At 45.5% G+C, this 23,627-nt stretch overlaps 2 protein-coding genes across 5 annotated transcripts in view; one reads left to right on the top strand and one right to left on the bottom strand.

The window, feature by feature from the left end:
- PPEF1 (protein phosphatase with EF-hand domain 1) overlaps nt 1–9,133 on the top strand; it is a 42,472-nt gene extending 33,339 nt beyond the window's left edge. For all 3 annotated transcript variants that reach the window (XM_080377144.1, XM_080377145.1, XM_080377146.1), the window contains 8 exons: nt 19–168; nt 2,297–2,497; nt 3,946–4,131; nt 4,748–4,890; nt 5,510–5,616; nt 6,595–6,758; nt 7,596–7,686; nt 8,160–9,133. In XM_080377144.1, the coding sequence (XP_080233270.1) occupies nt 19–168; nt 2,297–2,497; nt 3,946–4,131; nt 4,748–4,890; nt 5,510–5,616; nt 6,595–6,758; nt 7,596–7,686; nt 8,160–8,353 (1,236 nt within the window). In that variant the 3' untranslated portion in view covers nt 8,354–9,133. The remainder of the gene's footprint in view (nt 1–18; nt 169–2,296; nt 2,498–3,945; nt 4,132–4,747; nt 4,891–5,509; nt 5,617–6,594; nt 6,759–7,595; nt 7,687–8,159) is intronic.
- A 487-nt stretch (nt 9,134–9,620) lies between these two features.
- The window catches only part of PHKA2 (phosphorylase kinase regulatory subunit alpha 2), a 50,467-nt gene continuing 36,460 nt past the window's right edge, over nt 9,621–23,627 (bottom strand). Inside the window, exons 28-31 of one of the 2 annotated variants that reach the window (XM_080377125.1) lie at nt 18,280–18,447; nt 16,651–16,704; nt 15,082–15,282; nt 9,621–14,578 (exon numbers count right to left, since the gene is read on the bottom strand). In XM_080377125.1, the coding sequence (XP_080233251.1) occupies nt 14,405–14,578; nt 15,082–15,282; nt 16,651–16,704; nt 18,280–18,447 (597 nt within the window). In that variant the 3' untranslated portion in view covers nt 9,621–14,404. Of the gene's footprint in view, nt 14,579–15,081; nt 15,283–16,650; nt 16,705–18,279; nt 18,448–23,627 lie in introns of those variants that run through there. The other variant, XM_080377126.1, reaches the window with a different exon arrangement.

Here is a 23,627-nt window from a genome sequence, read left to right as displayed (position 1 = left end):
TAAGAGTATGTTTTACAGGACCACGGGAAACAGATTTTGTGTCTTCTGCAAGATGTCTTTAGCTGGCTTCCCCTTGCCACTATAATTGATAGCAAAGTTCTTATCCTACACGGAGGGATTTCAGACACCACAGATTTGGATTTCCTGAATGCACTCAAGAGAAATAAGGTAAGAAGTCATATTCATGTGGGGGTCATTTTGTTTCTTTACAAAATTTAGCAGTACAAATGCTAAGATCAAGTTGTTTGCAATAGGAAAGGAAACGGCTGCTGTGTAAGGCATGTAAGGAAAAAAAAAGTTTTGTTTTTGTTCAAAACCAGTGTTTAGGAAGAAAGGTTTTAGTAAGTGTTGGGAGCCAATTGTTTGGCTGCTGTAAAACAACATGGGTCTTTTGACTCTGAAATAACTAAACCCACTTTGGATACCTCCTTCCTGCAGTGATGACGCATTAGCCAGAGAAGTATGAAAAGTACTTAATTCCCAGCCATTTCTAAACACTTTAAAATCAATCTAGCCACATCTTTCTAGCATTGCCTTTTGTCCTGGGGCTGTGCTTCTTCCATCTGTTGTGTGGGGAAAGTTCTCCAGCTGTGAGGTGCTCCTTTGGCAGCAGCTGAGCTTTGCAGATGTGGGAGACTCTTTCCAGCAGAATCAAACTTCAAGACCTGTCCTTGAAAGAACAGAAACTACTGTTTTTCAGGGATTTGGAAGACAGAAATATTCATTTTTTTCTGAAATGGTGAGCAAACACAGCTCTTTCAAATCAGTGGAAAATGGTGTGGGATTTGGTCTCGATTTGGACAACTAAATCAAGACGTCTGCTTGTGATCAGGGTGCTTAGGCTCCTTATAATCAATGGAGATCCAGGAGATCTGGTGGAGATCCTGGTCTTGTCATTGCTCAGGTGTAAGTCTCTGTTGCTGTTCATGGAAGCACCCTGTAGCCTAGGGATGTCCCCTCTGGCCTCTGGAGAAAGTTGTCTTTGCAGATCTCCTCCACTGGTCTCCTTTAGGTCTGATTCGTATCTGTCCACCTCATGCTAATTCACAGGCATGGTAGAGCATCCCAGGTGGCACAAGATACCTATGTTTATGCAACCTTGTGTACCTTGTCATTAGCATCTGTGGAATCTAGAGCTATTTCTTTCATGCTCGTGTCTTCTAATGCAGAATTAAATGCTTTACAGGACAGTCAGGTGAATTTGTTTCTTAAGGATGTGAAAAAAGGGCAATGAATACTTCTGGTCATCGGAGCCTAGGCTCTGTTGGCTGTACCACTGTGCACTAAAATTGGGTGCCTAACTACAGATTTAGGTGTGTCAACTGCGAGTTGAGTTCTGCCCACGCTTTCACCAAGGCTGGGCTCAGCGTGTTACCGATGCGGTATCTGTGAAATGCAGAATGAACAGGTCAAAGTTGCTGCCACGGCAGCGCATTGCTAATGAGACATGTGTGGGCCACAACTCAGGGCGATATCACTCAAGGCCAACTGATGTATTTTAATTGGTACAGCTGGCAACTGACAGGTCTCAAATACTGGTCAGTGCACAGGGGAATAACCCAGTGTTTTGCATCAGTCCTTTTCTTTGTTAAAGAGTAGAATTTTGTGTGTGTGTGTCGTTGTGCAGTGTGTGTGTTTTGTTGCTGGGTTTTATTTTTTGTTCCGGAAATGAGCTAGTATGAGAAAATTTCAAATGAGAAGAGAAGGCACTCCCTGGAGAAGAGTCTGTATTAATGGGCATTCACGGAGCCATAAAAAGCAAATGCCCATGCACAGTGGAGGAGGCTGATTTAACAATAAAAGGGCCCGGTGTAATACTTCATCAATTTTACTGTTATCCTCCTGATATTACATTTATTTTAGCCAAATTGACCTAGCAGCAAGTTACTGTATCAGACCAGTAGTGAATGCAGTTTCATCTCAGTACAATAAATGTACATTTTCAGTTTCCAGTGAAGCTGGGTACTTACGTGTCATCCCTGAGCCTAGGCTGTGCTTGCTGTACAGTGAGACCTTATGATTGACTGTGGCTTGAAATGAGTCTGTGCATCTGGATAAGAATAAGAGAGCAGCTCTGAAGAGGCTGGTCACTGATAGATATAAAGCAAAATTTCTGCAAGTGCCAAAATCTGCAGCTTCCACCAAACCTGTGAGTTCAGGACATTACAAGAGTTCAATATTGAGTATAGGAAATGGGAACTGATGGGCCTTTCAGCTAACATCTCTGTATCTTCTTTATGTTCTGGTAACAATGTTTTTTGTTTGTTTGTTTGTTTTTGGTTTTGTTTTTTTTAAGTTGAAGTCTTTGATGCGGCCACCGAATTCAGTGAGAGACACACAGCACCAAGGGAAGGAGAGAATTCCCACAACCAGACCCAGCAAACATATTGCCAACCAGAATGTTGCAGGGAAAACACAACACATCTCTTCATCAGGCTCCACTGAGCCTTCAGGCTCACATTTGCCACCGGACCCTGCCCTGAAGGAATGGAAACAAGTAGGTGAAACCAAAGACAGGCTGATACCCAACCCCCTCCTGTACAAAACCAGCCCATGCTCTATTCAGGCAGTATGTTTGAGTCTGAGGGAACTGTCTCTTACAAAGAAACCCATCATTTTGGGGAGTATACTAGCCAGCTATTTGTTAGTTGGATGCTTTTTGTAGACCTGGCAATAACTTGTGATTTTATATCTTACAAGTACAATTTACCCAGTGTTTCCTTTTCTTAGCCGTCAGGAGGGGGAAACGCCGACTGTGCAGTGTGTTTGCGTGCCCTCCTGTGGCTGGATCTGTTGGGACATACGTGGTTACTTTAAATAGGTCAGCTTTTGCAATTGTTAGTGAGAGTGAGCACCTTTTTTTGCCCCTGGTTTTGACAGCTGAATGCTGATACTGTCCAAAAACCCCAGCTCCTGAGACCTAGAGACTGATTACTCAAGAGTGGGAAGATTTTGTCCTCTACCTCTTTATTTCCTCTTGAGTGGTTACAGGCAATGTGGAGCTCTTGTTGTACTACAATTTAATAAATAGTGACAACTTGAAAAGCTTAATTTGCAAGGCAATTTAGAAGTTCAAAATTTAGTTCTGTATAAGTTTATTTTTCTGAGCTTCTCTTCAGCCAACTGCTTTAAGGGGCAGACAATTTTCTTTTGCTTCTTGGGAAGTAAATCTCTCTGAAAATGTGATTTCCCAAGATACCTATCTGACCCACAAACTAACGTAATAGGCACAAGCAACCCCCACTCCTTCCCAAATCTGTCATTCCCCCAGCTAACCAAGTGTTCACTGAGCTGCACTCACAAATGTGAAATGGAATGTGTTCATGTAAACCTCGTCCAGGGAGTTTTAAACAAATGTGTTTTGCCTAATGTTTGCTACTGACTAGAATTATTAGGTTAGGTGACTTCAAACCATGATAATTCGTCCTGATGTCTAAATCCTGCTAAAATGCTAATATGTAAAATCTTATTTAGAAATACAAGTTAACCGAAGACAACAGAGGCAAAAGCAATTCCTGTCATGTTCAGAGCAGGCACTCCCAAGCTTAGGTAGAACCGCAGACCCATGTGGTTATCAGGTCTGTGCTGGGAAATAGAAAATGTCTCACACCTACATCCAAAGGCGGCAGCTTTTGCACTCTCAAATAGCCCAGGTACCATACCTGCTGCACCTACGTGAGCCTGGAAACCTCAGCGTTAAAAGGAGGTATGTTTCTGAAATAATATTTATCTGAAAAAAGTTCACCCAAAGTCTCCATAATGTTTCTTAAGAAAAGTAGAACGAAAGTTGCAGCCCAGAAGAATCCCCTACTGAAAGGAAGGAAGAAAACACAAGACCTACTTGTTAGCTCAGGTGTTTTCTCTGCTGTGGGGTTTTTGTTATGGCCAGTACTTTACACAGCCATAGCCTGTCAGTCCTCACTTGCTTGAATTTGCCATTTATAGATCCTTGACATTCTCTGGAGTGATCCAAGAAGCCAAAATGGCTGTACACCAAATAAGTGTCGAGGAGGAGGTTGTTACTTTGGTCCTGATGTCACTGCCAAGCTGTTTGAAAAGTATAACCTGAAGATGCTCATCAGATCTCATGAATTTAAGCCAGAAGGTTATGAGATCAGTCACAATGGGAAGGTAAGATGCTTCCATATAAAGTAGAACTCTCCTGTGAATTTCACAGGCACATTCGCAGTAGATTTGTCTGCAAAGTTAATTAAAAAAATGAAGATGGGTTTGCGGGAATCATGAGCTAGATAGCTGTTAGAATGAATTACGGAGTTCTGACAAACAAAATTCTTGACAGCTTCAGGAGTGGGGAACTAGCTTATTTGTGTGAAAACAATTGTACATAAACAAAATCCCTGAGGAGAGTTTTGTGTAAATACAGTGCAAGAGATACTCTAAGGCTCTAGAAGTCTTTTAGTATCTGGCCCTGCTTTCTGATATGCTGTATCAGGAGGCCAGCTAGAATCCTGAACAACAGGTCTATCTTAGGAAGAGGTTTCTGTTAAGCAGCACGTTGTATCACACTGCCCTCTGAACAGAAGTCTTCCTATGACAGGCCAAAAATACAGGCCTGAAGCTCTGACTCAAAAAATATGAGCAATTTGGTCAACAACATAGTTTTTGATCTCTGGTTTTACATGTAGACACTTCATTTTGTAACCTGCATGTTTTTCTAAGATCAGTTTCAGAAATTGGTCACAAGAAGAGTTGTAGCCAATCCAGTTTCTTTGTTTCCTATGACCAGGTTATTACTATATTTTCTGCCTCTAACTATTACGAAGAGGGGAGCAACCGGGGAGCATATATCAAACTGAATCCTGAACTGATTCCTCGGTTTGTACAGTATCAAGTCAGCAAGTACACACGCAGGCAGAATCTTCGGGAGAGGTAAAGCTGTGCGTTGTGTGCAGTGAGCACGTACCCACTTAGCATGCGAGTACCTGCCACAAATGTATAGCTTGACTGAGTAATTGAATAAGCATCTATCTTCCTTGGGTTTCCTTGTTTTTTTCTATTTTACAATTTAAAAATTAATACAGTAGACAAAAATGTGTTCTAAGTGCTCTAACCTGGTTTCCTGAGAAACTCCCGAAGGTAAGTGGTTAGAACAGCCAATTGTCATGGACTCATAAAAGGGCCTATGCCTGTCTGTCAGGTCTGTGTTAAGGCTACAGCCTTAATCTGGACAAATCCTGTTATGAATTGAGTCCAAAAAGTTTATCATGACAGCTTTGCCATGCCTAGCGCTGTGATAAGATTTACTAAAGCAAAGCAGCTTAGAATTACCTGCATAAACTCGATTATCTTGTAAATTCAAATTATTCTTATGGGGCTTTCTTTGTTTTGTTGGTTTGGGTTTTTTTTTGCCCCTGTCTTGTCTTTTAGGATGACCCTAAACATACTACATGTTAAAGGACATAGCAATTTGGCAAATCATGTTAAAAAGCATAAAATGCTAGAAGATTTAAATCCTTTAATGATTTGGTCTGCATTTTTTCCCCTCTAGGGTGGGTACAATTGAATCATCTGCCTTAAAGTCCTTACGAGAGAAGATTTATGCTCACAGATCTGAACTCACTAGTGCTTTTGCACAGTATGACCTCAAAGGCACAGGTAATGCTACCTCTTTGTCCAGTTGCCACCACGGGGAAAACAGCTTCTGTGTGTGTGGGGGCAAAGGGGACAAACCCCACAGACAAAGGTCCTGCCTGCCGGCGTAAGGCTGGAGGGCAGAGAGACTGGTTGATCTCATCTTCTTCCTGACCACAAAGGACAGGTATTAGCAAGCGTTTAGCCCCAGAAAACAACTTGAGGGGATGAAGCTTTAAGTAGGAAGAAGAAAACAACTGAAACACGTGGGCAAATAAGGAAATGGTGTTTGTTGTTGGGCAGAGTTTGGGTAGGCAAATCCAGCTCCAGAAGCTCAGAGGTCACCACCTTTCCTTACGAGCATCTTCAGAAGATGTCAGGCAGGGAACTAGGGTCTCAGGTGAGGGGGAACCGGTCTCCTCCTGAATCTGGGAGACATCCATGGAACGCTTACTGGTTATGCCACTAGCAGACACATTCATGCATCAGCTGAAGAAAAGTCAGTGGCAAAATTATACACAAACGTTTTATGCAGGAGCAAGGAGTTGATTTCTAGCACAAATACAACTTTTCCTCATGATGGCTTCTCACTTGACCGGGTTATCTGTGTCCCTAAAAGGGCAATCAATAACTTGATGGTACTGTTTCTTAGGCCGCTGAACAACTGTTTAACGTTTTTGTCTGATTGGGTTTTCAGCCACTTAGGTCTCTCTAGCTGCAGCTCAGCTCAAACCAGAACTACTCTTTATGGCATAATCTGGTTTTCTCAGAAGCTATTAAAACATACCAAACATTGTAATAGCATCACAAAGTTGTTGAGGTTTACCTGTGGAAACAAACGTGTAGCCCAGTGCCGCTGTTCGTTGATCTGAAGGTTTTATCCCAGGGTTAGGATACGTTTACGTCTTGCAATTGTTCTTAAAAATGGCAGGTGGCTTGCTGGTGACTGATGCGTGCCGTGTCACGTACCACTCGTAACCATGAACTGACCCTTTCTGACAGGCAGGATTTCTGTCAACAACTGGGCTGAAGCCATGGAGTCTGTCCTACAGCTGGAACTGCCCTGGAGGATGCTGCAGCCTCAGCTAGCACAGATGAACCCAGATGGAGAAATTGACTTCATGTCATGCTTTTACGATTTGAAAATAGGCCAACCTATAAAAGAGGTAAGGAGGAAAACTCCTCCTTGTGAATCTTGGAGGAACAGCTTTTGGTGCAACTTGAGGCACAAGACTATGGTTTGGCCAATCAGGTAGACATCTACGGCTGAACTAGTTGCTGAGCTTCCTTTTATAGTCACTGGAGGGAAATGAGCACTGCTAGGGTACGACTCATCATTCCCTGCTAAGGTAGATGCTGCCTAAAATAGGTTGGATGAATCACATGCTAGAACTGCTTCTTAACTTTCCCCTGACTTGCAAGGGCGTTTAGATAACGTGGCTGAGGAGATGCGTCAAATCCTACCCAGAGCACTCAACCCTCACTCTTTGAGATGAGCTTTTCAAGTGTGCTCCAGAGCCAAGTTCAGGCACCTGTAGGAGAGTCACATTTGTCGATGGACTTTTTAGATGTTTAATGGTAGCTGAGGTCTCTTCTTCAGAGGCCAGTTGTTACCCGGTGGCTGTGTAGTGCTCAAGTACTTAGCTATCACCATAATTTTTCTAAACAGTAGGCTCCATTCACATACATACAGCAAAAAACTTTGTACGAGTGCATGGTATACAGCATCTTCCCTAGATTATCCGTATTTCCACATATAATTACTGAAAGCAGGAGGAGCGAAAGGCTCCTTCCCCATGCCCTGCCATCTGTGACAGGGTTTAGCTGATTATTCCTCAGGGCAAGACACAAAGTGTCATTTCAGGGAATTCAAGCATAAGGATTTTGTTCTTGTCGGTACATTTGACAAGTTAAAGTGAGGAAACAGAACTGGGATAGCACCTATTCTGCTGGTTAGACTAACTCAAACTGAGGTCTGAGTGGTTTCCTGTACGCAATTTCAGACCCAGGTTCAGCCAGCTTTGGTGGAAACACTGTGCAGATACAGAAAGGATCTGGAGATCATCTTTAATGTCATCGACAAAGATCACTCAGGTAAGTGTACGTAACCTCACTGTACCAGCTCTAGGAAGCCCTACACGAGTTATCTTTGCCCACCGTGTTTCCTCCTTAAGGCTTCCAAATATAGAGGAACCAGAGGTGATGTCATTTTTTCCCCATTTAGTGAAGCCTAATTTAAGCAGTCGGGCTGTAACACCATATAAGGGACGGCGCACAGAGCCTAACTTGAGACCAAGTTCTCACGTATCCCATCTTCAGTACTGGCTTCATTCTTCTGGGGGCTTTTTCTCCCCTTGTCCACCTCAGTATTTACTGCTTTCCCAATTCCACTGCTGAAAACAGATCATCACCTGAAGTAAAAACGTACTTCAGTCATGAAACCACAAAACAACCCGAGGCACAGTAGGCAGGTAATTTTCTTGCAGTGCAGGAGCGCGCGTGCATTGCACGCATGCAGGAAGGGGAAACAGCACAGGAAAAAGGAACCTGCTTTCTTTCTCCTTTAGGTCTGATTTCTCTTGAGGAGTTCAGCCAGACATGGAAACTCTTCACTTCTCACCTGGGCATTGATGCAGATGATGAATCCATTGACAAGTTAGTCCTCAGCATAGACTACAACAAAGATGGCCACATCGACTTCAATGAATTTTTAGAGGCCTTTCACGTGGTTCATAGACTAGAGAAAAAGGCAAACTCATGAAAGGGCAGAATGTCTTCTGGGCTGTTTGGGAAGCTCACCTTGCTGTCATTTGTCGTAAGCGGTCTGGGAAACCCATTTCCAGACTGACAACAAATGGTAAGCATTGTGGTCACCGTGTAAGCCTTTCTTTAGTCCCTTCTGGGTGATATATACCTGCTAGTAATGAGACAGAAGAGATGAAAACCCAGTACTTAAGAGTACTGCCACATCAGTGCATTACAGATTACTCCCCCTCCCGTGCTGGCATCTCCCCCATCAATCTCACCTGTGAACACTGCCGAGGTCGCACCTACAACCGGGAGAAATGTTGGTACATTTCTTTGAGCAGCCTTAGCGACAGCTGAGAAATAGCACTGGTGGCTACAAGGAACATATCAGACCCTCCCTGGCAACGTTAACAGGCAGGACAGAGGCCGGCGAGGGGCTAGCCAGCTCAGGAGAGGGAAACGGGGAAGAACCACCATCTAGTTCAAATGGGTAGTTCGGCATTTAATCTTGCTTTTTGCATGATGCAGCGGAAATAAAACATTCCGGGTCACTGTATCCTCCTTGAAGTTTACAGACACAGCTTAAAGGAGCTTAGTTGAAAAGCATTCACACTTGCACTAGATTTCCTCTTGCCACTGGCTACTTTTCCCCTACATTTGTTGGGGTTTGGAGCTAAGAAACAGTCCTAACTCATCACCTTAATAAAGGCTAAATCCATAGCATGTTAATGTAACGGATGATAGATCACAAAATAAAGCTTTAGCTTTCACAGTAATGTTTAAGTATGGTGTCTTCTTGCCTGCATTTTGGTATCCTACACATAATCAGAGTACACCACACTTTTCCTGAGATGAACTGGATATCTTTTAAAAAAAGATCAGTAAGAACACAAAAGGAAACAAATTTTGATACTACCGAACCTAAATACCCTTACATATAGTTAAGCATAAATTCTTTACCAAGTAAACCGAGAAATTCTGAAACTGAGTTTTTGGAACACAGCAAGATGGCAGAGTCCAGCGCCCCTGGCCTCCCCCAAGGCTTCAAGCCAAATGTCGGCTCCTGGCAGGGAGAACAGGGAGACCTGGACCTCATGCTCTTGCACGCCATGCTCCGAGAGCGACACGCTGATATGAAGTGCCACCAGGTCAGGAGCTTTTTGAAAACAGTACAACCTAATTCTGCCTTAGTAAATACAATGTGCATAAAGTGCTTTTTGGGTAGAAAAAGGTTCCAGCCTAGCCCATCTTTAAATTTTAATAGTAAAATATGAGCAAAGTACAGTATCTAGGTTTTATTTAATAAGTGTTGACAGTACAAAAAAAAGCATCCTTCCCAGTTCATCATCACACAATGTCACAACAGCCCAAGATTAAGGTACTGCTCCGTCTTAAATCTTATTTTCTACAGTTAAATACAAACTACTTTTCCGTAAGTATTTTGTAACTTGACAGATGAATGAATAAATATGCACACACTTATTTCTGTTGCCTAGGGGAGGGGGAAGTAAAATCTTTAATAGTGCAAACAAGATTTACAGTAAAATTTTAATGGCATTGGTAATACTGAATGTGTATTTTTTAGCATGCATTTATTCTGATCTATGCACCCTGAGGATGAGTTCCACCTTACTCCAGTGGGGTGACAAAAAGGCTCCACCCAAGATAAACAAACACCGCGTGTGGTGGGCTCTCGCTTCCCACTGTAGGTTTCCTTGCTGTGGGCGCAAAGCAACAAGGTGGAACAGGACAGTGGCAGCTCCAAAGTCCTTTGCCACCACCCCCCACGAGAAGAGGGCAAAGCTAGGGTGTGCAGCAAGACGTGGGAGCCCAGAAATGGCTGACAGCCTCCAGCTTGGATGTCCCCCTCTCGTGACGTGATCCTGAAGCTACCCTAACATGGAGCTGAAGGATGCTTGCCTTGAGGGATCGCTTCAGGAGAGGAGATGCGAAGGTTGTGGTGCAGCGCTTCCCTCAGCTGGCAGCGAGAAGAGGCTTTCAGGGATGCAGTACTGAGGTATGAGAGGAGCTGAGTCACACAGCCAGAAGAGGAAAAAGCCCGTCCTGTCAGCTGCCAGCGGCACGCTAGAGCATCTTTACCCCTAACAGAAGAAGGGGGGGTGGCAGGGGGAGTAACTGTGAAACATCTAATGCCAGGAATAAAAAGCCACTCAAGACTGCAACTGGGAGTGGGAGAGAGCCCGGCTACTTGTACTTAAAAGCCGAACTGTTCAGCTGAAGCTCTTCTTCCATAACCCCCACGCACAAATCCTTTATTTTTATCCCACAGTTTTATTGCAGCGGCTACTTAATGTTACAGCTGGGAGTGGTCCCTTGAGCAGGGACTGAATCAGTCCCCAAACTCTTGCCCTACGGGTGCAGATGCCACCGCTGGTGGCATCCTTCATTCTCCCACTTTGTGGGCAACTGCTCCCATCCCCTGGCCACACCACGAAGTGCCCGGTGCTGGGCCCAGACTGACCCAAGCTCTTGTGTCACTCAAGCCCCGGGCCGCTGCCGAGGGCTGACACCGCCCTGCAGTGCCCTGTGCCCAGGGGTGCAGCCCAGGTGTTTCACTTCCAACCACAGAAAGTGACAGTCCCCGTTTAGGGCTGCTCAGCTCACCTTCACCTTCCATGAGCAAGCAGGGCTCTTTCCCTGGGGAAGGAGACCACAATACGCAGGGCAGAAACCAGATAAACTTTGTACCCCCAACCATGACATTTGCACATTTACTTGGAGGAACAGCAGCCGAGGGAGATGAACGCTGCTTTTGATCTGTCTAGTATGACACACTCATCCCCTCGGCACAGCGGCCGGGAGAAGGAAACAGCCACGAGGGCGCTGGCCTGGAGGAGCTGGGCTGGGGGCCATGCGGTACGTGTGCCGAGCTGGGCACCGCTCATTACCCTGGCCCCCAAGCGGCCCCCGTCTGTGTGCCGCCCCCACGGCCATGCCAGTGCTCCTGCCCCCACAGCTGCACACTGCTTAGGGCAGCAGTGCCCTCAGACTGGAAAGACCAGGTCTCAGGTGGGTCTATTTTAATTCATCAGTGCCCTGGTTTCGGAGGCACAGGACGTGTCTGTTTACCTTTCCCTTGTTTCCATAAATGAATTTTCAAGGACTTGAGGCTGGCCTGACAGCCAAGCGCGAAGCTGTCAGGTGACTTAACCCGGAGCAGACCCCCGCCAGCACCACCGCTACCTCTGCTTTGCAACAGCCTCACACACACACACACACACACACAGGTGGATCCTCGGCAAAGCTGGGGGTCTGTATAAAACCTTATGTGCTTAATCAGGTTTGGGCTAAAATGCGACTCTCCAGCCAGCGTGGTTCTTCTGCCCGAGCAGTAACGCAGCAGCAAGTCGCAGCTGTGCCCGACCCCGGGGTAACGCGAGTGTCCCTTCTACTGGCCCAGCGTTTCAGAATTCTACCCTCCGCCACCAGCTACCTAAACTCTTCAAATTACCACATAAATAGCTTCTAAGTACTGGCACTCCATGTGATAACTGATCACGATGAGCATAAACTACCAAAACCTAGGTCATACTATGAATTTCAAATGAACGATACTCCCATTAAAACAAAAAGCGTGTTAAGGGGTGTCTGGGTATGTTTGGCCAGAAGCTCAATTGCTTTAGACTTCAGCGCAGCTGCATGTGAAACCAACATCACCCTTCTTGTTTCCAAAAACAACATCACAACCTTGGCAAAGAAAATAAACTAAGAGTCTGAGGGAAAATCACCTTGCAACCCTCACAATCTAGGATTCAACAAGAAAAGCAAAAATAACTGCTCCTAATGACTTTTTGTATGATACTGGATAGAACAAGAAGCCATCACACAGGCTCTCGTGTGCTCGTGCTCTGCACTGTCACAGCTGTCTGCTTACACTAAAGGATTTTACTTTCATTTGCTGGGAAACAGGCTCAGTGATCTCTACAATACCTATGAAACGGAAAAAAACCCCAAACCATAATGAAGGCAAAACCCTACAGAACAGGCACCTTGCCAATAAAATCACTTCCACATCCAAGTGCTAATTGTACCCAAACCGTACCTTTATAGCAGACCCTCAACAAGCCCACGGTTTTCACAGTGGTGAACAGAGCACGTGCCTCTCTCGGAGCACCCGGTCCAAGAAATCCCAGACCCTTGGACCGCCAGACTGGTCCCTGCAAAACCACAAAGTCACCTCCTTAGGCCTCCCCACACCTTTGCTCTCTTGAGCCAGCGACCAGATGTTACCGCAGCAGCGACTCTGCAGGGGGACAGCACGCGGGGTGGCACGGCCAGCAGGAGCTTCGCCTGCCCAGGACCACGGCTGCTGGCAACGACAAGTGAGACAGGGGTTTACTCCCTTCCCTTCATCAAAGTTATTTCAGATACCTGTACAAAACTGGAACCAAAAACCTCTTCCGCAAAAGCACCACGTGTTACTGTCACAAAAAATCTCATTTCAAATCCTGTACAAATGGCATAGTTATGTTTCGAAAGAGTGGAGGAGGGGTCTCGCAGAAATTGCTTATCAGGCTTATTAAGCACAGAAAATACTTGCTTTTAACAGGCTATCTCTGCTCTTTTCCCCTCTACCTGGCAAGACAGAACCACTCCAATCCCCCCTGCTTGCACGGCAGCAGTGCTGGCGCACCCCCACGCTGCTGAGGGAGCCACGGCCACGGGAGAGGCGAAAGCCACAGCCACTTTCCTCATCTGTCAGCCACACGCATGCTGGCTGGTGGCAAAGCCAACAGCCTGGCTCAAGGAAAACCTCAGCTGAGGCCTGGGGTAAAGCAGGGGTTCCCCTCCAGAGGCAGCAGACCTCTGTTTTCAATTTCAGTGGCCACAGAGCCACCTCCCTGCAGGACACAACCATTCTTGCAGCAGCTCCAGAAAGTGGTTTCCAGTTGATGGGTTCAAGGTGCAGGCACTAACCTGGGAGCTGTCTGAAGGGAGACTTCCAGGCAGCCCACCCCTAACCACATGCTACAAGTGCAACTTCAAATTAAAAAAAAAAAAGGAAAAAAGGAAAGAAGAAAAAAAAAAGGAGAAAAAAAAAGGGGGTGGTGGTAAAAAAGGGGAAATAAAGAAAAAAATAGTGGGGAAAAAGGGGGGGGGGGGAAGGGGAAAAAAAAGGGGGGGGGAGGGAAAGGGGTGGGGATGTGTGAAGTGAAACATCAAAGCCTTCCATAAATTCATGCTGTGCTGGACGGCCGGCAATTAGGCCATTCTGAACTCTGAGGCTATTTGCAAGGGAAAGGACGGGGACACTCAGGTGCCTGAGTGGAAGAGGTTTATCTTGCTGCATTCAGAGGAAAGGATTACAGGCATAAAACTGTCTGTCACCCTGGAAGAGCTGGAGTCCTGACATTTTGCCTCCAAAGCCTTGGGGATGCAGGGAAGGAAGCTATTTTGTTCAGATTAAAGACAGATGCAACTTCCTGAGGGAGGCTACCTTCGCAAATGAGTGGATATTTTAAGACATTTGTCTCTACTGGCATTAGCCCTGAACTGGCTAGATGCAAATGCAATGAGAGTCAGGATAAAAATGTATCAGAAGTATCACCTGGTTATTTCAAGTTATTCCTATTCCTCTAATTTACATTTCCCTGGATGTTTCACACTGTGCATTAGTGATGCACAACAATGCACATTTACACACAGCAGGAGAAAAATTAATGAATTCCATCACTTCTCTTATTTGGGAGGCTTTATGCCTGAGATACAGTGCTCTCGTTTTATTATGCCTTTTGATCTCCACAGAGTAATCTGTTCTCCCCTTGGCAGAACTGTGTAATTCTTGCTAATTTAATATGAATTACATTTATGCACTTTGGGCAGAATAAGCCTCGTTATTTGTTATTTCTCACACACTCTCTTAAAACCAGGCCCAATTCCACCTACCTGTCCCCCACAGGTAGGCATGCACGTAGCACGATCACTAGGGTAAAATGCTGAGGTAGTGCACGGCACACAAACATGCAGCAACCAAACAAGAGGTTCATGACAGGGAAATGGGGAGAAGGAGCTTCTGAGCCTTCCCTCCTGCATGAGGCATCGCTTACTGCATCGTACAGCCTGTGCTAGGCAGGAAATCATGTAAATAAATAATTATGGCTTTTGTTAGGTATGTCATGGTGCCATAGGCCCCACTTGGTGCACTGTCATAAAAGAAGTGGCAAATTCCTGTGGCTACGTCCTTCTCCAAGATACAGCCTGTAGCTCCAAATGATTTCTGAAAAGATACAAGCAAAGAAGTAAGGGAAGTTACGTGTGCACGCCTACTTATTGGAAAAAACCCCACTGCATTATGATTTGCATTTGTGCTGAACACTGAAAGCAATTCTCCTTTTCCTCATGAAAACCTTAATCAGGATCATTATAGGACCCACATGACCTAGCTGGATCAGCGTAAGTAAATGAGGAACATATAACTTCACAGATTTTTGTTCTTTGCAGCAGGATTACTCAAATATTGGTAATTCTAATGCTGTGGTAAAGCAAAACTTCACTTCAATCTACCCACTTCAGAGCTTGCCAGCCACTACAATTTTATTCCCTTTAGATCTCCTACAATCCTTAAATTAGTTTTCCAAATATATTTCCAGAAGATACTTAAGTTATCTGGTCTCTCTTTGTAAGGCAAAGAATCAGATCAAGCTCATCACACGGATCAAAAAAGGAGCAGGGCACAATTTTCAGATGCAGAGGCTTCCTACCGCTGCCCCCTGAACTCACCAGCTCTTGCAGAAACAACTCGTTGGCCATGTGCACAATTCGATCTATGTGGATGATGCCCCCGATGCTGTTCACCTCGAGGTCAGAGAGGAACGTGAGAACAAGAATAGCTTCCACCAAGAGCTGCCTGTACTCAGGCTGGGGTACGTGGTTCAGCACCGACTCCACGTGCACAGCAAACTTGATTTCACACGGGGTCATCTGGCGAGTTTGAGTGGAAATGGAAAGAAAAACTGACAAATCACAAGACTAGAGCCACACGTCCTGCAAGCACTTAAATGTATGCTCCTCTCTGCACACGGGGGTAGGCTGACTGAAGCGAGCACCATTTCTGTGCAGCTTTAGCACTTACAGAGATTTTTTTGTGTTGCTAGACCCTGATCCTGTGAACAGGACAGCTTTCCGAAGGCTGCTCCAGCCCTGCGATCCATCACACACACGTTTTAGTTGCATACAGGTCTGCTGATGCTTAGCTGGCAAATTAACTCTTTGCTCCTCATGCTGTGGTCTCACAACACACTGCCTTGTAAGTATCTTTCTGGCATTGCAGGTTAGTTGCAAAGCCGAAAGCATTGTTGAGTTTTAAAAATAACTGCTTAGAGTGAAAACTCTTCAACACGGAGATACAGCTGTATTTTTGGTAAAGCAGCCTGATTTGCACTGCCATAGCTCTATGGATGTTATGTGAAAGGCTGCTGCCTTAGGAGGTTTGTCCTTACTTCGATGGACTCCTTTAAATGCCAAAATTAGATACTGTCTAGGTCTGACAGGCTAAAAATATAAGCCTATTTGTCTACACAATAGGAATAAATAAAGCTCTCCATTCTGAAAAAAAAAAACATGTTTAATTTTGGCAGAAAATTCCAGCTCCTCTCTTCAGCTGTTACCACCATCCCTCAGAAGAGAAGGAAGCCAGAGACAAATCTGAGGGAACCAGACAGGAAAAAAAGTCTCAGGCACAAAAGCACCTCTCTTCCACTGATGGATTACAGTTCACAAGAGTTCATTTTATAGGTGCAAATTCAAAACTTGCAGAGCACCTAAAGATAGAGTGGCAATCCAGCTAAGGAAAAAAAAAAAATGTAAGGAAGGGTTTACGGATATAAGGAGTCAAAGATTTGGTTAGAAACAATCATCCTTAATTGGTATTTACTTTTGAGACTGTAATGCCAAAATACACTGGCTGCTGTTGCAGCATATTAAAAAAGAAAAGCGGCAAGCAATGTGCCTGCTTCCTTCCAGCAAGGCCATGCTTCCTCCTCACCCTGCCCAAGGGACGGCCATCAGCCAGCCTCTTTCAAGCAGTGCTCCACGGGCGCACGGGGTCAGCGAAGGTGTGCAGAGGGAGGCCTGGGAGACGGGAAAGCCTGCACACAGCTGCTCTCCCAGGCCTGCCTGGCAGGAACTCATCGGCACAGCCTCAGGGAAGCTGGCAAGGTGCTGGGGGAAGGACAGAAGATCTGGACCTTCTAGAAACCAAGGGCCTGCAGCAGCAGTCCTGCTGCATCTTACACTGTCAAACCAAACATTCAGTCATGGGGCTAGAAAATCATTGGCATTGTACTGTACCTCTCTGGTGGTTGAAGAAGGAAGGACGTACCCTTCAATGGACAGACCATGGCACTGAAACATTTTGACAATGAACAGAAATTACAGTTCTTGCAAGAAATCCAAGGGCTCTCTGCTCTAAGCCAGTATGTAACAACTTTCAGTTTAAAAAAACAGCACCCAAACCCCCCAAACAAAAACCACAAGACCTGTTAAAAATATGATTTCATCTTTGCTGAAAAAGTTATGTAACCTGGCAAACATTAGAAATAGCCTGACATGACACGTAGTGAGCGTGCTGTGTTCCAGTTCAGCTACTAAAGGGGAAAAAAGTACTTAGAGAGCCACTACACCAGGAAGCACACAAAGGAGAGAAACAAATCAATGAGAACATTCTGTGGGAAAGGATGTGAAAATAAATGATAATGTAAAAGCATGACAACAGACCACGAAAGTGAGAACCTTTTTTTTTTTTTTTTTTCCTTTCATTTTCCCTAAAACAACATGAAGTGTTTTAGATCCAGGGCACCACAACTCCAGGATGTCAATATGTTGTGGCGATGGACATGGGCCACAAACAGTGGGGGTGAGGTAGTGTTAGAAATACCAAGTGGTATACAAGAAAAGAGTGACAAAACCTAAATGCTGAAAAGTAGGCAGGCTAAGGAATAAAACATCTGGGTACCCAAGGTATCAAAAATGCACCAAGAGCAAGAGAGATATTTTACGAATAGTCCAAAGAGAGTTTAAGAATTAAATGTTGAAGACAACTTAAATAAGCAAAATCGATTTTAACAGCCAGAGAAAACCATTCAAATATCCCCAGCTATTACATTAGGGTCAGGACAGAAGTGATGCTCACTCTGCTGAAAGATCCCCTTAGCAAATAGCCACGAGGTCACATATGACTCGTCTTGGCTAACATCAACACTAACAGCTTCAGCGTAAGTGATTTTAGAAGGACAACCAAAATCAAAGCTGGTGATACACATTCTTCCCAACTGTGTAGGCATGAACAGCTCAGTGCTGCAACGTGCCGAATGCTGGCTTTTATCCAGCAAATCAGAAGAACAAATGTTCTTTGAAATGAATAAAAATTCCTAATTCTTCTCTCCTTCTTCCTGGAGAGCTGTTTCAAAACATTTCCATATCCCTGGTCTTCAAGGTGCCGACAAGGACTTACTTTTCACTTAAAAAAAAAACCCAAACAAATGTTAAGAATGCCACACAGCTCAGAAGAGCCAGCAAGAAATCTCAAGACCTTTTGGAAGAGCCAGTGCAGTTTCCTACTTCATTCCTCACAGCCTTTCTGAACTGCAGCACACCAGCTGCACTGCATCACAGTGTCCCTCAGCAGCACTGACTGTAATTTGTATTAGGCCACAGGTGATGCAAAACAGTGACAGAAGAGAATCACTCAGCCAAAATTCAGTGCTGGTGGTTTCAGGGAAAAACACTTTCAAACACATGAACTTGTGTTAATGGAGCCCTTTTATGTTCAAGAGACACACTCCTACTGACTCTAGTTTCCACCAGACTTCCAGCTGAAGACCAGCTTAAACTCCCATCAACATGCCACCTCTGGACCACCACTTCCCCAAGTCACTGTACAGCTTGCTTGCTTCCTGCCCTCCGCAGCTGTCAGCTTACCTTCTGAAGGATTTTCCACACTTTCTCATAAAAGCCAACAGGAACTCTGTTAATAGCACCATCAAGCCTCCTTCTGCGCAGCCACTGCCCTTTTCGGTCACCCCAGCTCGTGTCTCCACTGGACCGAGTAGGAGAAGTACTAGTGGGAGATGATGGAGTACTGCCCCTCTGTAAAAAAATTAAAGCCTTGGTTAGCTGCTTACTACCACCCCAAGGGCTCCTCCTGGGGAACACATCATTCTGTTAAAATGTCACCTCAAAACCAGGGAAAAAATACAGGGCATGTCGTCATACCAGATGATGGAGCAGGCCTGACCCCTTTCTATTCCCTTCACAACAAGCTTTACCTCTCCAGTACTTCAATCATTTCTCAACAGAACAGGCAAGCAGTTCAACAAGGCATAACCCGGTAAACTTCACGGCTTGGCTCCACACATGGCCCGACTGATTTAACAAGCATAAGCTGTCGGCCAGGGCAGCATCACCGGAGTGCGAGACGATGGGATTTGCAGGTAGGTCTGACTCACTCGGACTTCAGGCTCAGTTTTGTAAGAGAACCAAAGGGTCCATGCATCCAGCAAGAGAGGTCTTCAATGCAAAAAGCTCCATTCAAGTAAGCAGATTAAAAATTAACTTAATGTGGTCATGTAATCATCATGCCTGCCTCTGTGTATCAGTCAGTCTTATTTCCCTTCTCCCTATTGCTCTATTATTTTACTCTACCAGACTCGAAGATTAAATTAGGCAGCCAATCACCTTCAAAGTTGTGGCACTACCACCAACTTCTGGTTCCCATTTCCACACACGCAGTCTGCCTGCTCTTTGCACTCACGGAGACTGTGCTCTTCTGTTTCCTTTCTCTCTGCACATCTACTACTTTCAGCCCAGAAAGGACTTCACTGACCGCCCCATCTCAAATCCCATCATCTCCGAGTAAGTAACCGCCTGAGCAAAGTACTTATGAAGGAGAAAACTAAGACTGAAAACTGTTTGTTTGCTCACTGATTCTACACAACCAAGCTCTGCACAGACCAGCAAATGAGAAGAGCCCATTTCCACTACTACCAGTATCAGCGAGGCATAGGTGGTGTTTGATGTTTTGATGCTTGCTGTTCCTTTCCACTGCACACCGCTCAAGACAGACAGAACTTCCTCCACCCTGCTGAGCAAAGCTAGGGGATGCAGGAGGTCAGCAAGAGGATCAGTGCCAAAGTAGAGAAATCCATCTGCATACAATAATTAATCTGGCCATTCAGGTGGTTCAGAGAAGCAAAGATGTCATTGAACAATTCTGTGCACTTGAATCAAACACACAGTTGAAGACTGCCTCTCTGCCCTGGTTTGTGGGCAGACAGAGACATCAGCAACCTGGCAGTTGTCAGGCCAGGCCACAGGGCCAGTGGTGCTCTGCAGATGTGTATTTAGGACACTTGGCAGGTGTGCCACTGACAGCAAATCTGCAGGTGCAGAGAACCATAAATCACAACTGCCAGTTCAAGGTGCACGCATAGTTGCAAACTTTCCATCTCTTCACAACAGATTTGGAGCCTCAGACTTACCCCAAATTGTTGAGGTCTCTGTTTTATTTAAACAGTAATCTTCCTTCTTAACAGTGAGAGCTAATGAAGAGCTACAGTTCTCTGCCTTGAAAGAAGGTAACTGTGTGAGGAGATACTCATGCCCATAAACCCCCTGTCTCAGCAACCTGAAGCCATTCTGGGTTCATTACTGCCCAGAGACTGCCAGCATTTATCAACACTATGTTACTTTTAAATACTGATGACACCTGTAACGTAATCCACCATCAAGTAGCTAAATCTGCTATAATGTTTTATCTGCTACAACTGCTTAAGCTTCAGAAGAACTAAGTAGATCTAAATGCAAGACTCAACCTCTATTAAAAGATCACTAATGAGAACTGGCTATCAATTAAGATGAACAAAAGAAAGAGGCAGGGTTTGAAAAGAAGTTTGTAGGCAGGAGAAGTCACAGGAGGTGTCTAGAACTAAAACCCTTGGGAACACACACAGGGTGAAAAGCAGGTGCAGAGCTGCAGACAGTGTTTTACCATGGAAGTGAACATGCTGCTGGGCATGGAGTGGCCCTCATGAAAGAACTACAAAAAAACCAGACAGACACCAACATGTCAGCCAGCCAGCCATGACAGAACAGGATGCAAACAAGGTTAAGTAACCCGTTTGTGCAAAGACAAGAAACATGGATTAAGCTCAGGTACTCAGGGGAAAACTGCAATGGCCCCTGGGCCCCTTGCAGTGCTGCACATCAACTGACCTTGGGGCAGCTGCTGCTCATTCCCAGGGCCACCATGAGGCAGACCCCACGGTGCCAGGAGCCCCCACGCCATCCACTGAGCTCCAACGCAAACCGCCACAGTTTAAGATGCAGGTAGAAGCCTCCCTGTGACTTACAGCTGGCAAAAACCCCAAGCTCCCCCCTTCCATTCCCCGTTCACTGCAATGCCAGGAGCTACTCTGCACGAGAAGGCCATCCTGCTGCAGAAAGTCTGCGGGCTGCCAGCTGGGAGGGGGCAGCATTAAACAAACAGATGCACAGCAAAAAAATTCTGCTGAAATGCAGATGCAGCACCGCAGACTTACAGCACTTTCCTGTAACTGTCCACCCCAAGCCGTGCCTCCTTATTCACCATTAATGGTCCAGACCCAGGCAAAGGCTTGATGTTTAGACTTGAGAAACAACGGCAGCAAAGAAGAGTGCCGCAGTCGCTCAACACCTGAGCTCTGGTGCAAAGAGATGGTAGCACAAGTACTTGAAATGTTCCTTGTAACACAAAGTTGATTCCCTCCCCACCAAAATGACATTAAATTAATATCTAGCCTATTATTCGAAGGATGCAGTGAGATGAGACAGGAAGCAGCATGAATGGCAAGGTGGGGGGAACAAACATGCAACCATAGAATGGTTTGGGTTGGAAGGGACCTTAAAGACCACTTAGTTCCAATCCTCCTGCCCTGGGCAGGGACACCTTTTCCACTAGACCAGGTTGCTCAGAGCCCCATCCAGCCTGGCCTTGAACACTTCCAGGGATGGGGCATCCACAACTTATCCAGGCAACACAGCTCCAGTGCCTGACCACCCTCACAGTGAAGAATTTCTTCCCAATACCCAACCTAAATCTACCCTCTTTCAGTTTGAAGCCATTACCCCTTCTCCTATCACTACAAGTCCCTGTAAAAAGTCCCTCTCCAGCTTTCTTGTAGGCCCCCTTTAGGCACTGGAAGGCTGCTGGAAGGTCTCCCTGGAGCCTTCTCTTCTCCAGGCTGAACAAGCCCAACCCTCTCGGCATGTCTTGTCTTCATAGCAGAGGTGCTCCAGCCCTCTGATCATCTTTGTGGCCCACCCCTGGACTTCCTCCAACAGGTCCATGGCCTTCTTATGCTGGGGGCTCTGGAGCTGAATGCAGTAGTTCAGGTGAGGTCTCACAAGAGCAGAGCAGAAGGGTGAGGGGCAGAATCACTCCCCTTGACCTGCTGGCCACACTTCTTCTGATGCAGCCCAGCATACGGTTGGCTTTGTGGGCTGTGAGTGCACATTGCCAGGCCATGTTGAGCTTCTCATCCATCAACACTCCCAAGTCCTTCTCCTCAGGGCTGCTCTCAATCCATTTTCCACCCAGCCTGTATTTGTGCTTGGGATTGCCCTGACCCATGTACAGGACACCTTACACTTGGTCTTGTATTTCATGAGGTTTGCAGGGGCCAACCTCTCAAGCCTATCCGTGTCCCTCTGGATGGCATCTCTTCCATCCACCGTGTTGACCACACCACACAGCTCGGTGTTGTTGGCAAACTTGCTGAGGATGCACTCAGTCTCATTGTCTGTGTCACCAACAAAGATGTTAGAACAGCACTGGTCCCAGGACGGACTCCTGAGGAACACCACTCATCACTGGTCTCCACTTGGACGTTGACCTGTTGACTGCAACTCTTTGAGTACAACCATCCAGCCAATTCCTTATATACCGAGTGGCCCATCTGTCAAATCCACGTCTCTCCATTTTAGAGACAAGTATGTTGTGTGGGACAGTGTCACATGCTTTGCACAAGTCCAGGTAGATGATGTCCAGGAGTCCAGCCAACTCCTCCTCTGTGCAAAATACCAAGTTTCCATCTAATCTAATGCAGAAGCCACACAGGAACGACATTTCCAACCCCAAGAAAGGTCCAAATATTTCAGCTGGGGTGCACCTCTGTATTTAAAACAAATTGTATTAAAACAAAATAATGCTGCCACCTAGTGCCTAGTCTTTCTTCCTTCCTGGAAGGGCCGAAGTCAGACGCTGGCAGTGCAACTGTGAACCCCCAAAGCCACTTCAGGGCCCGTGGAAAGCCACCAGCAGCACCTCCACAGCCACAGCCACAGCACGAGGCTTGGCTGTGACAATGCTGAGGCAGCGGCATGGCTTAAACACCACAAGCAGGTCTCATAAGAGACACTGCGTTTCACAGGTGGCTTTGCTTCCCTGCCTGGTCACGTCCTACGAAGGATCATTAACTGATCTTTATTGTCACCATGTCAAGGCCATGCAGAAATGCCACTCCTTTCTGAAGGCTCATTGAGCAAATTGTTTCACAGAAAGGAAAACATCAAATATTTCCTTCAAAACGTGCAGAAATGGCCCCAGATTAAATGAAACAGGCTGGCTCGTTAAGACAGCCTTTAAACAACAGGTTTCTAATACAAAATCATAGCATAGCTGAATTGGAATTCACCTTTAATGATCACCTAGTCCGTGCTATGGGCAGGGACATCTTTCATTAGGTCAGGCTGCTCAAAGCCCTGTCGTACCTGACCTTGAACACTTTCAATGATGGATGGCATCCAAAACTTGTCTGAGCAACCTGTTCCAGTATCTCACCACTTTCATAATAAAAAAAATTATTTTTATGTCTAATCTAAACCTACCCACTTTCAGTTTATAACCATTGCCCCTTGTCCTGCCACTACAGGCCTCCGTAAAAATCACATCTTCATCTTTCTTACAAGCCCCCTTTATATAATGAAAGGCTGCAATAAGGTCCCCCTGGAGCCTTCTCTTCTCCAGGCTGAATAACCCAGGCTGGAAAATATAGAACCATTCTTAGAAATGCATTTTATTTGACCACTACCTTCCTATTTATCTAGAGCAAAAGAAAATAGACACACAAAACAGAGAAATCAAAACCACTCGTAACAAAACCATCAGTCCCATTCATTCATAATATTTTGTTGGGTTTTCTGTGATATCTCCCCATATACTCTGTTGCTGTGTAATTTAAAGTACTGAAATTAAGTGTATTCTAGCAGCAATCATCCCACATTCCTGAAGA

This window comes from Falco punctatus (genome assembly GCF_963210335.1).
Source record: "Falco punctatus genome assembly, chromosome: 2".
Lineage (NCBI taxonomy): Eukaryota > Metazoa > Chordata > Aves > Falconiformes > Falconidae > Falco > Falco punctatus.
The sequence above is the reverse complement of the archived record's forward strand: the minus strand, read 5'-3'. Positions and strand labels throughout refer to the sequence as shown.